Source organism: Eublepharis macularius, chromosome 11 (assembly GCF_028583425.1).
Source record: "Eublepharis macularius isolate TG4126 chromosome 11, MPM_Emac_v1.0, whole genome shotgun sequence".
Classification (NCBI taxonomy): Eukaryota; Metazoa; Chordata; class Lepidosauria; order Squamata; family Eublepharidae; genus Eublepharis; species Eublepharis macularius.
The window spans coordinates 35,400,375-35,413,348 of record NC_072800.1 but is presented as its reverse complement, the minus strand read 5'-3'; the positions used below and the strand labels follow the sequence as shown (position 1 = coordinate 35,413,348).

General features: G+C 40.3%; 1 protein-coding gene across 3 annotated transcripts in view; it reads left to right on the top strand.

The window, feature by feature from the left end:
- Window positions 1-103: 103 nt before the first annotated feature.
- Window positions 104-12,974, top strand: part of NEK11 (NIMA related kinase 11) — a 123,468-nt gene continuing 110,597 nt past the window's right edge. For all 3 annotated transcript variants that reach the window (XM_054991512.1, XM_054991511.1, XM_054991513.1), the window contains exons 1-2: window positions 104-205; window positions 7,510-7,747. In XM_054991512.1, coding sequence (XP_054847487.1) covers window positions 7,581-7,747 — 167 coding nt within the window. In that variant the 5' untranslated portion in view covers window positions 104-205; window positions 7,510-7,580. The remainder of the gene's footprint in view (window positions 206-7,509; window positions 7,748-12,974) is intronic.

Here is a 12,974-nt window from a genome sequence, read left to right as displayed (position 1 = left end):
ACCCACAAAGAAAAGCGTGTGTTCCCGTCATGCACCGCGCCGTCGCTTGGCAACACAAACCAAACATAGGGAGAAGGGGGGGGATTGAACTGTGCAGGCCGCAGTGGGGTGGCTGGCTACTAGTAGCCTAACCGAAGCACAAGGAGTGACTGAGAGGGGGCGAAAAATTCTTCCTCCTCACGTCTTGGCTGAGTGGATGGACAAGGTAAATGAACTAATCTCCTCCTCCAGAATCCTTTAAGAGCTGCATATTGGCAGCCAGTGTGGTGTGATGGTTACAGTGTCAGCCTACATACATCCTGGTTCATATTCCTTTGTGAAGCTCAGTGGGTGATCTTGGCCCGTCACTGGGAGCCTGTCCTGAATCACAGGATGGTTGTGAGGATAAAATAACAACATTCAATTTATAGACCACCCTTCAGGACAACTTAACACCCACTCAGAGCGGTTTACAAAGTATGTTGTTATTATCCCCACAACAATAATCACCCTGTGAAGTGGGTGGGGCTGAGAGAGCTCTGGAAGAGCTATGACGGACCCAGGGTCACCTAGCTGGCTACAAGTGGAGGAGTGGGGAATCAAAATGGAGGTCCAGGGAAAGATGAGTGCTGCCCTCAGCTCCTTGGAGGAAGGGTGGGATAAAAATAAATAACATTCTTAGTGAAGTTGCTAATTAGTTTAACTTTTTGACAGTGGATCCCTTTGATCACAGGGGTTATAATGGGGTTTAAAAAATGGTAGGGTTTTCTAGGAGCTGATACCAGTCCATAACAGCAGCTATCAGCATGGTGGTGGCTGTTCATCTGGGCAATTTAATTTGTATTTTTAAGACATACAGGTTTCAGAGAAGATAATTTCAGGTGGGTAGCTGTGTTAGACTGAAGTAGAACAGCAAAGTTTTAGTCCAGTAGCACCTTAAAAACCAACTAGATTTTCAGGGTATGACCTTTCCAGAGTCAAAGCTCTCATCTTCAGATACCCTGAAAATCTTGATTTGAGTCCAGTGGCATCTTAGAAACCAAGATTTTCAAGAAAATATGCTCCTTTTTTAAAGATATGAGCTCTGTCTTTTGAAAATCTTATCCCCTGAAAATCTTGTTGGTCTCTAAGGTGCCACTGGGCCCAACTCCTGCTGTTCTACTGCAGACCAATACTGCTACACTCATGAAACTATCTTCATGAAAATCTTATTGGTCTTTAAGGTGCTGCTGGATTAAAAACTTGCAGAGAAGATAAACTCAAATGAGAGACTTGGTGCGTGGAACTGGGCAACATGCTCTCAAAAATTGTAGATATTTCCTTGGGCTGCAGTCATGGAATACCTTCATCGTAGCCCAGTAGATTGACCATATTTTGCCAAAAAGATTTATTTATTCATTCAAAATATGGCTGGAGATGCTGTTAAACCAATAATCCCAATAAATGTGTCTTGTTTTTATTGGTTATTGCTTTTTTAAGGCTCCCTTCCAGTGTTATTTTAGAATGATTAGATTCACGCCAAAGTTATGACATGTTCAAAAGTAGGCTGGAAGCTGGCAGAATGTGTACTTAATAAACTGACATGACCAGGGCTTTTTTTCAGCGGGAACACGGTGGAACAGAGTTCCGGCACCTCTTGAAAATACTTGGCAATAGTGCATGAAAATAATATTATTTCAAAGAATCCTGTGTGTTTCTTCCTCATTTCACTCTTGAGAGTTCCGCCACCTCTTTTCCCAGAAAAAAAACCCTGGACATGACTCTACTGAAGTTCAATTGAGGGTGTACCTGAAGACTAGGTGGGAAGATCTTTGGGATCAAAAATATTAACTAGCCCAAATGATGGAGCCACTGATATGTACTATACGTATAAACTTGCCTTCACCTATGTAACTATAATGTTTGTGTAGCATTTATAAAGATTATTCAAGATGCTACACGTACATTACCTTCTTGTAATTCTTATATCAACCCTGTAAGGTAGGTCAGTAGAATTCTCCCTGCAGATGAAGTAGGCTACATAAAAGTCTACATAGGAAACTGCATAATATACAGACTGGTTTTTTATTGTAGACTTTACTGTGGCCTCCTTGGCATTATTAGGCAAACAGAGAATTATAGACGCAGGTGTTTTCCTAGCTGGTAGCCTTAATATACTACTTGATTATTTTTGCTATTTCTTTTCCTTGTAGGAAGGCAGGGAATTGGAAAGATGCTCATATTCTATTGCATTTAAAGTGTTTTCTTTTTAAAGCCAAGATTACAGATCATTTGTTCTATTGTGAACACCACTTTCAATAATTAGAAGTTTGGCTGTACTTCATTAGGAAATCACACAGCCAAGTACAAGTCCTTGGCACAGGATGTGTCAGTATCTCAGCCAGCTGGGTGTCAGAACAGTTTCACACACACATGGTGTTATTGTTACAAATTACAGATTCATAGACCAAAATTGAAGCACATAAAGAAAGCTACTATTTAAGCACAGGCATTCTAGAGTTTTAAAATGAAATGTATTTGTTTATCAAACAACATAATTTAACAAAGAATTTTTAAAAAAACAAATGAAAATCACCTTCATCAACATAGCTTGAACTTCAAGTGCTGTTATGAAGCCTCATGAAGGTGATTGGCAAGGTGATACCCAGACTTTATGTGAATAATTCTGTGAAGCTTTCTTAATAAGGATTTGTCATTCAGATTATTATGATGTTTGTCAAGTACAATATACAATCCAGCACCTAGGTGTAAGAGAACTTAACTTGAGCATAGTGTTGCAGTCAGAGAGGTAGCACAATCATTCTCACATAGTTGTGAGTAAATATAAATAGATACGTACTTATGTAAATAAGCATATGTACTAACACAATGCAAATATATTGTTCATTAGTATAAGAGTTTACATTTGTGTAAAAAAAGCCTAGTATTTCAACTCATGCATATGGTTTTATATCCCAATGTAAAGAAACACTTATTTGATTAAATGGAAAAAAGTCTGTAGAAAAAGCCTGAGACACCCTATGAGAAAAAGAGCACAGAAAGGGCTTAATAATCTTTAGACATGAAGTAGATGTAAGGTATTAAGCTATAAATAGAAAAAGAAATGAGGAGGTGGAAAGTGATTTACAGGTAAAAAAGACCAAACAGTAAAGTTGGTATGTCACTAGGAAGGAAAGATGCTTTCCATTCTAAACTGTAAGGCCATGTTGGATTGCAGTTACTCCATTTCTTTTGCAGATGTTATGTTTCAGATCTGGTTCCATGTTTGTGTGGGCCCTGGGTGATAAAGTATAACTGGACCCCCCTTCCCTTTCAGTATAGCCTCTTTCTTTGATAACATCCCTTCTCCACCTTTTCTTCTTCAACCACTCTCTTTTCCATTTCAATTTGCTTACTCTAGAAAAGAAAAATCATTCATAAAGTTGCCTTCTTAGTTACTTTTATTGCTGGTGAATGTGCCATCAAGTCATAGCTGACGTATGGCACCCCTGCTGGGGTTTTCAAGGCCAGAGACTAACAGGGTTGCCTGCCTCTGCAACCTCGATCTTCATTGGAGGCCTCCCATTCAATTACTAACCAAGGCCAATCCTGCTTTGCTTCTGAGATCTAACAAAATAAGGCTTGCCTGGGCTGTCCAGGTCAGGAGTGGTATATTAATGCATTATTTTGCTTTTCACATTTATAATTTTCTTCTGCAAGGGAACTCAAGGTAACATTGATAAGAAAATATGTCTTCCGTGATTTTATTTGGAATCCTGTTCAATAAAATTGGTATCATTTGTGTAAAAATAATACAAACATTATTTTTGAATAACCTTGATCTCAGATCTGCAGGAAAGTTTCTCCAGTCTCATCTAGGGTTGCCAGGTCCTCTTACCCTTCCAGTGGGAGGGGGGACCCAGCACTTACTGTTTCGGTGCTTGTGGATTCTTCTTGCATGCGTGCAAAGCATGGGAGCTGCCCTGCGCTGGCGCGTTGATGTCATTTCCAGGAAGTGATGCCATCGTGCAAGGTTGGGGATCGTGCATGTGCTTCACTGTGGGCTGATTTGGGCCCCAAACAGGCCTGACTCGGCCTGTTTGGGACCCAAATGGGCCCACAGTGAAGTGAGGGAGTGCTTGCGGGAGTGGTGCAATGACATCAGTGACATCACACTGATCTTAGGAGCATACCTAGGAGACATGTTCCCTGCCTTTCCCTCCGCTGGCCAGGTAAGCAACAGTGGGTGGCAAAAGGTGGGAGCAGGGGATTCCCCGCTCCCACTGGGGGAATGGGATCCTTGTCTCATCAGAAGTGAGGAGGCTAATCCACATCCATCCAAAATGCTTAAGCAGCTGAACAGTCCCAACATGTTGAAGATATTCATTTGAAACCATCCAGTAGTAGTAGCAGCAGCAGCAGTAGTAATCATAATCATAACAACAACAACTGTGGTTATATACCACTCTTCTAGTCAAATGAGTGCCCCACCCAGAGTGGTGAACAACTTAGTGTTATGCAGCTGGGGAGCTGCGGCTGAGAGGAGTAGCTTACCCAAGGCCACCTACTGAGCTCATGGCTGTAGTGGGATTTGAACTATCAGAATGCTGATTCACAGCTGAACATGGGATCAAAGGAACTATAACTTAGCTAATAGAAGAAAAAAACTTTTTTTTTACTATTGAGAAATACATCACTAAGTTTTTTTAAAACTAGGAGTTACATCTATGATGCAACTAATTTACAGAGAAATCCTAAACAGAATTACTCTAGTCTAAACCCATTGCTTTCAATGGGTTTAGACTGGAGTAATTTAGGATTGTACTGTTAATCGTCTAACAAAATATCGCAATCCGGGTCTTTAACTGTTAGTTTTATACATATATACTATTTTTAAACGGATTTGTCTTATCTTTTTTTAATTGTTCACTGCCTTGAGAACCCTAATTCGTTATACAGATAGCTAAATATATTTTTTGCCTAAATATATTTTTTGTGTGTGTCCCATAATGATCAAAATGTGCATTATGAGAAAGCACCTCCAAAGCATCAACAAGTTGTGGCAACTGCAGCAAAGCTGATTTGACGGCACGTACTCCAACACATAGCACTTCAAGATGTCTGAGACAGAACTTTAAGGATTAGTTTTGGCAAATGCTGTAAGACCACTTCCTAGCATTTTGTTGCTCCAGGAAAAAAATGAATAAATGTGAAGTAAAAAGGTAAAGGTAGTCCCCTGTGCAAGCACTGAGTCATTACTGACCCATGGGGGGATGTCACATCACAATGTTTTCTTGGCAGACTTTTTGTTACGGGGTGGTTTGCCATTGCCTTCTCCTACACTTTACCCCCAGGAAACTGAGTACTCATTTTACCGACCTTGGAAGAATGGAAGGTTGAGTCAACCTTGAGCTGGTTACCTGAACCCAGCTTCCACCAGAATTGAACTCAGGTGAAGTAATTTTACAAAAAATTCCTTCGCATAGCCAGAACTGTCTGCAGTAGGCACTCACACAAGATCCTGTTTGTAGGGAGAGCAAGGTACAAAGAACACCTGAAGATTTTTTCCCGTAGAACAATAGCTTGTGCTCCTTTGGCACCATTATGACAGCATTGGTCACACCATGTCACAGTATTAGACACCAACAATGCATACTTTTCTGACATGATTGCAAGACCTTTTCATGTTGTATCTGTGACATGCAAAAATTCCAAAAAAATTTCCTTGATATCCACCAAATCACTATTAACAAAGAGAGAGAGAGTGCGTGTGATTAAAGTGGGCAGTTATTTTATAGTATGAGCGGGCCTCAGAATCTGCTCCACCTTGCCCACTGCTGACCAGCAATGTATCGTTTAATATACATGAATTCATACTTTCCCCAGCAGCATTTTACTCTTCAAGGCCGAAAGAGTAGTTCCTAAATAACAAGAGAAAAAGACCTTCCTGTTCCCCCCACCCCACTATGTTCAATGGCAAACCTCCTCTGCTTATCACTTGCCTTGAAAACCATGAGGGGTTGCCATAAGTTGGTTGCAATTTGATGGCACTTTCTTATTATGTTCTGAAATATAGTTTATATATAAATATAAAATAAGCTCACGTCTCTCCTAGTTTTCTGTCTCCTAAGTAGTCACAGCCCTGTTTACATCTATTATATAATGCAATTCATTATATGCCTGTCTTCAGGCAAAACGCTCCATGCTAAAATGGAGGTGGAAATTGCTTTAGGTCTAAATGTGAACATAGAAGGGTGCCATCTCAAGAAGTTCCATTCCTGACTGTCTCCATGAGAGTCAGCATGCAGTTGTCAGGATGTCATGCTTTGATCTGGGGTAGCAAGCCTAAACTAATCTACTCAGAAGTAAGCCCCATTTTGTTCAATGGGGCTTACATCTAAGAAAGAGTTCCTTAGCATTACAACTTGGGAGACCTAGGTTCAAATCCCCATTCTGCCATGAAACATGCTGTGTGACCTTGGGCCAGTCACCGTCTCTCAGCCTAACCTACTTCACAGGTTACTGGAGGAAGGGAGAATAATTTACTTTGCCTTTATGTCTTTGGAGGAAGGGTGGGTTAAAATGGTAACAAGTAAACAATATATGTGGCAGTGGTATTAAACACAGGACATAGCAGAGCTGTACCTGAGGGGAAATTGCCTCTCTTTGGTCTGCTGTTGGCATACATCAGGAACCAGATAGAAATCTAAGTATTACATAGTCACAGTTCTTGAATTCAAATGTCAAAAAATATATTGTAAGCTTCCAAAGGCTTATATAACTATAAAGTGTTGTATATATTGCTGCTGTTGTATAAAATTAAATTAATAATTGTGCTTTCATTTAGTATCTAGGAAGACAAATACACAGGGGGTTATAGCTGTACATATTGTAATTAATAATTTATATATATTTTAATATGTTAGAATATTAAATACCGAAACACTAAAATCAGTATTTAATATTCTACTTATATCACTTTAAAAAATTATATTGCAACACCATAATGGATTACTATACATCTACCATTTATATACAAACCAGAATAAACTCATGATGCTATTGATATCTGTGTAAGAAAAGCTAACACATTGTGAAAAGTACCTATGGTTCCAAATGACTTTGAAATTTAGTGTTTCCATGCATACAAAGTAAAGACCATTTTTCTAAAAAGTCCTATAATGTTGTTGTCAGTCTTGAAACACTTTGTAAATACATCATATAAAATACATCCCTTTCCTATATAACTAGTTTGCTAATATTAAAAGTTGAGTCTTTGCAGCTGCCTAGAGTTGTCATCTAATGGATATGAGGGGAAAGAGAGGACGATACTTAGTATATAGTTTGCAAAACTAATGTCTGAACTCTGCTGTTGCTAGGCCCTGCTAAAAGTTGTGCTGAGTTTTGCTCCTCCTGGAGGAATTGAGCTCATATATGAGTCTGAGATGTTTGATATCAATGATATAATATCCTAAGAAATTCTCCTTTAAATTGACACAAACAGTATTTTAAAGATTTGTAACTTTAGGTTCCCCTCCCTCTCTTTTGCAGTTGCTCTGGATTTAAAGAAGCCTTTGTTTTTCAATATATAAACATAACAAAAACCTTTGCTGCATGGAGAAATGTTGAGATTCCAGGAAGTTGTCAAGCACAGCCCTTCTTTCACATCCATTTCTACTTGCTCAAAGGCATTGATTGCAGGAAGATACACAATTCAGCAGAAACTTGGCCGGGGAAGCTTTGGAACCGTCTACTTGGTTTCAGACAAAAAAGCAAAAGAAGAACAGTTGTAAGTAATCTGCTTGTGTGGCTGATTTGTTTATTGTCTTTAAGATATCTTCATGGGAAAATGATGGGTCACACTCACAACAGAGTAATGTTTGTCTGTACCCAATATTTAACCTGTTTTCATGTAGGTAGATATAGACCTATAAGGCCCTCTAGTTTATTCCGGCTTCTTCCTTCACTTTCTTCTACTCTGTCTCAAACAATTTTGTTCTTTCTTTAGTCTTAAGCCTGATCATTCCCAAGTAAGTTAATATTTATTTTTATTCAAATTCAGTTTCAGGCATCTGCCAGCCCTTGCCAAGCAGCTGATACAGAGCAAACTTCTGATTGGCAGGCAGCAACTACTGCAGCTAGCAAAGGCAAGGAGAAATCTCCTTACTAAAGATTTTAGCTGGTCTAAGGCTTTGCTGGCCATAGCAGTGGTGAAGAATTACAAAATCAGTTGAATTCAAAATTTCAAAAGCAACATTTTATTCTTTAAAAATGCTGTGCCTTCTAAATCCTTCGTTCGTTGTACAGAAAATCTTTTAATGCATTTCAGGCATTCTACCTGTCTTGAAGCCTGGTTCCTTTAGCTGTGCACTTGCAGTTGAGCAATGAAGCGCTTGGGGGAGCCAGTGTATAACTCACACCACAACAAAGCAACAGCCGCAGTCTGAGGTGCTGCAACAGCTTTTGCCAGAACTGTTATTTAACCTCAGCTGCACATTTGACAGTGGGCCCTTTGACACCCTGTCATCCTTGTTTGCAGCAGATGTAAATGAAGTTTAGGGAAAATAGGCATCTAACTATGAATACAACAGAAGGTACGAACAGTCCGTTTCTGCTCTAATATGACAGGCATTTCAGCATTCCTGTTAACATCTCTATTTTAAGACAAGACTGTCTTTTAGTTTCAAATAAGCACTGACAAAAACTTAGAATAGTTGTGGGTTGTAAAGCATTTTGCGGCTCAGTTTCCAACAATGTTGGTAGACTTGGAATTGTTTGGAATTTGCTTGTGCTTGCCAGCTGCTGAAGCGCAGAGCCATGTCTTCCTCTTTGTCACTTCCAGCAGTATTAAATGTCTGAATGTACTTTACTTTGTTATGATGCAGGTAGAGGGTCATTGCTGCCACACTCTACCAAGCCTACTACTCTTGAAAAACTTCTGAGTAGACATGGGCACGAACCAAAAAAATTAACGAACCAGCGGTTCGCGGTTTGGTGCTGACGACGATCCCAAGATCGCGAACCGCAAGGAACATTTTCCGTTACCGAACCGGCTCGCGGTTCACGGTTCGTGGGGTGTGGAATGGCCCCCATGGCACTTAGAGAGCCCATATTCCCGGGGAGTCTTTTGCAGGCTCTCCTACAGCCATCACCCAAGTTTGGACACGATTGCAAAAGGGATCTTGGAGTTATACCCTCTCCAATCCAAGGCCCCCAGGAAACTCCCACAAAAATCTAAGCTCAATTATACTCTCAGTCTCTCTCTCCAAAGGCTAGCAAGTGGCAAGCAAGAGCTCTGTCCCACTCCACTGCTCGCTGAAAGTGAAACCCAGCCTGGGAGACCACGGCTATTTATAAGCACAGGTCCCATTGAGCAACACAGGAGGTCTGTGTTTGGACGTCAGAGCTGCCTATCAGGGTTTGCAGGGATGAGATTGGAGTGCCCATGGCTACAGAACACCCCCTTCCCCCCTCCCTCCCCTGGGTGTCTTCTCCCAACTTGTAACCACTTTGCAGCTCCGTGGTTGGAAGGAAGACCTGCCGATCAAGGTAAGCTGGGCTTCCATTCGGGTTTCCAGGGTGACAGAAGGAGCGCAGACAGAGCTCAGGCATTCCCCCAGCTCCATTGCCAGGGGAATTGATTGCTGGCTCTTGAGTGTCTGCCTTAACGAACCGTTGCTGAACGCAACGAACCAGGCTTTTACCGACCGCTGGTTCGCTTGCCGTGGCCGATAACGAATCCCTGGATCGTGATCGCGTGATCGCCAATTTCATGGGTTTTTAAGGTTTGTAATGCGGTTCGTGCCCATCTCTACTTCTGAGTAAGCTCCTCTGGCTTCTGATCTTCTTGAAAACATTCTTAGTTATTCTGTGTGGGAAAGTAACATCATATGTAATTGTTGTTTTAATATCTAACAGTGCATGACTCCAGAAGTGGCTCATGAAATCCACAGCCTCCATTTTTCTTGCCACTCCCCCCCTCCCCCCCAGGCACTATTATTCCCAGAATAGAGTTCTCTCTGAACATAGAAATTCAATTTAGTTGTCATGCTAATAGCTATTGGTGAACCTGTAATCCATGAATTTATCTAGTTCTGCTTTAAAGCCAGCCAAACTAGTGGCCACCATCCTGTTCCACAAACCAATTGCTCTCCAAGTGGTAAAGTACTTCCTTTCCAATCTAATCATAAATTGAGTTATGTCCTTCTATTGAGGTCAGTGGACTTAAAAAGATTTAATTCTGCCTAGGGTTTCACTGATACATTATTATTCATTTTAGATGAAAAAGAATTGAATATTTGAGCACTTCCCTTTCATCAATTAAATAAGATTATAGCTATGAAAGGTGTTCATGGGATAGTGTATGCGTGTGGTACAAGTGCATACTTTAGTGAATACCATTTCTTTAGTTGATTATGTTCCTCCTGCTAGATAAACAGATTTATTCAGGTAGTCTATGACCGGTTACAGCTATGTCCATAAATCATCTCTTCAAATAAAAGCAGGATTTGTAATATGTAACAAAACATTGTTTTTGCAGTGCAAAGATATATTACATTTAAAGCTGCATAGATTTTTTACATGTTTATAGTTAACCATAGACTTTGGGTAAAAAGCAGTTTGAGAGTTGCTGGCAATCAGAGGACACAGAGGTGTCAGCTATATGACTGTGAAATCTCCAGGCTTGCTAATTCTGTTGCTCTCCTGCTTTCTTACTGTCTTTTTGTGTTTCCCTACTACACTGTTTCCTATTGCTGAGCTTCCTTCCTCTTTAGCTACTGGACAGCGCAGAATGAGGGCTGGCTTAAGAGATCTCACCAGCTGCTTCTTGTTGGCTGATTGTCAGGCAACTGCAGGTAGTCTGACCCCTGATGGACTTCCAGTGAGGCAGCCAGAATGGGGCGGGAAGTGGACACTGAGCAGCTCCTTGGGATACTTTTATTGCTGCACAGTCACATGACATTTTGCTTCCTTCCATTTCACAATGCTGGGACATTGTCTAGGAATCTGTGCCACCCACTCATATGAGGAAACAGGAGGTTTTCTCCTCTAAAGTATGCATATTGTATCTGGACCTTTCTTTACAAGTTTTGTCAAATTAATCATATTGGTTCTTTGCAAATAGCAAGTGTGCAGCCACCAGGCCAGCACTTCCCTCAAACTTCATTTTGGGCAGGTGGGCACAAGGAATAGTCACCACTATGAACCTCTGTTGAGTTCATAGTGAGGGGTGGCGGGGGCGGGGGGAAGAGGTGGAGTTGTTTTTGCCTCCTAGTCTGCCTAAATCACTAAATGTGGTGTTTTAGGGACTTGTTGCATTTTCCCCTCCAAAAACTGTTTTTAAACAATTTTTGAAAAACCATATAGCCTAAAGAACAGTTCTGGTTATGGGTCATTGGGATGGCCCTAGTAAAAGATATTTATATGGATTGTGTTCTTGATACCATTCCAGATAATCAGCATGTTCATGCAGCATTCAGTACAAGAAAGTTAACATCTTTCAGTGGCTATTCCTTCTTATGCCTCTGTGAAATCAAGCAGAAAAACTACACCCAGATTTAAGCTCATTTAAAACTTATTTATTCTCTCCATGAAGCTGTAGTTCTGAAACATGAGTAGGAATACCTAACATTTTGGCACTCTTACAGACAGTGCCATTCTAAGCAGTAACGCTGTTTAAAATGACATTGTTAAGCAACTACAGTTCCCAGAATTCTTTGTTGAAAGGGGGAACATGACAGTCAAACAGGTATAAAATGGATCTGAGGTTGTAGTATAGGTATGCTAGTTGTCTTCCTTATCAGGATTATTAAGTACTTATGCCAATAAAGGACTGATTGATTATATTAAGTAGCAGCTTCCAATGTAAACTTGTTTCATCACTATTGCCTATAAATCCTGAGAGTTTCCTCTTTTTTTTAAAAAAGGGGCACTTCTCCAATTAGTCTATATCTGTATGATTCACTAGTTATAATAGTTCAACATTAGTGTGCTGTCGAACAGTAGTCACTAGGAAGACATTGCTATCATCTCTGGATAACGAAAGTCCCAATCAGTTGCATGAAAGAAGCTTTTGAGTTAAGTCTTGCTGTTCTATAGGCATGCACGACCAAGCAACAGAAGTACACAGTAGGCAGTAGGGACTTCAGCTCCATAAATATTCAAGAAGTGTTAATGTGTCCCGTTGGTGGAAGGCACATGCTGAGAAGTGCCAAGCACCCAGCACCGTTTCTGCATGTGGTAATCGTGGGGTGTCAGCACAACTTCTGCCTCTGACTTGCATTATACCATTAATCCCGACTCATGCTAGGATTCCTTGGAAACTGTGCACTCACCTGAATAATTTATTGCATGTTTCTCAATTATTTATGCCTTCTTATTACAACTGAAATGAAATCTAAAGGTGGAAGGTGCCCTATAACTTATGAATATCCAAGAGACAATCAGCAGATTGCTGGGTAGTTAAATCCTTGTGTTTGCTGCCTGTTTGTTTCTCTGAAGGTATTCCAAAGAGAACATTCAGCCGAAACTGAATCGATTAATACAATAACAAATGGCTCCCTGCTGGTTGCACTGCATTTGTTCATCTAATCATGCTGGTTGCCTTTTCTTCAGCACCATTTTGCCTGAAAATAAAATTATATATAATGCACAAAGAGAAGGCTAGAGAACAGGGAAGAAATAAGGAGAGGAGTGAGATCACCATTTGATTTTTTGGAACCAATTTTATACTCTTGCTAGAGGACGAGCAAGAGAACACCTTCTGATAGAAATTTCTTCATGGTGTCAAATTTGAAATGTCTTTCTTAATAAGCAGCCCTTCAGGATTAGTTTTTTGGGGTAGGACATGTATTTGTTTTGTCACTGTTAATGTCAAGAGAATTCACCCAGCAATAGTTATGACAAAGATGACTTACACAATCCATATATTTTAGTTCTGAGGTGGTAAAGTTTGATTTTTATCATATATTGAAATACTTGAATGAGACAGTCCTGAAATGAACTCCAGAATTACC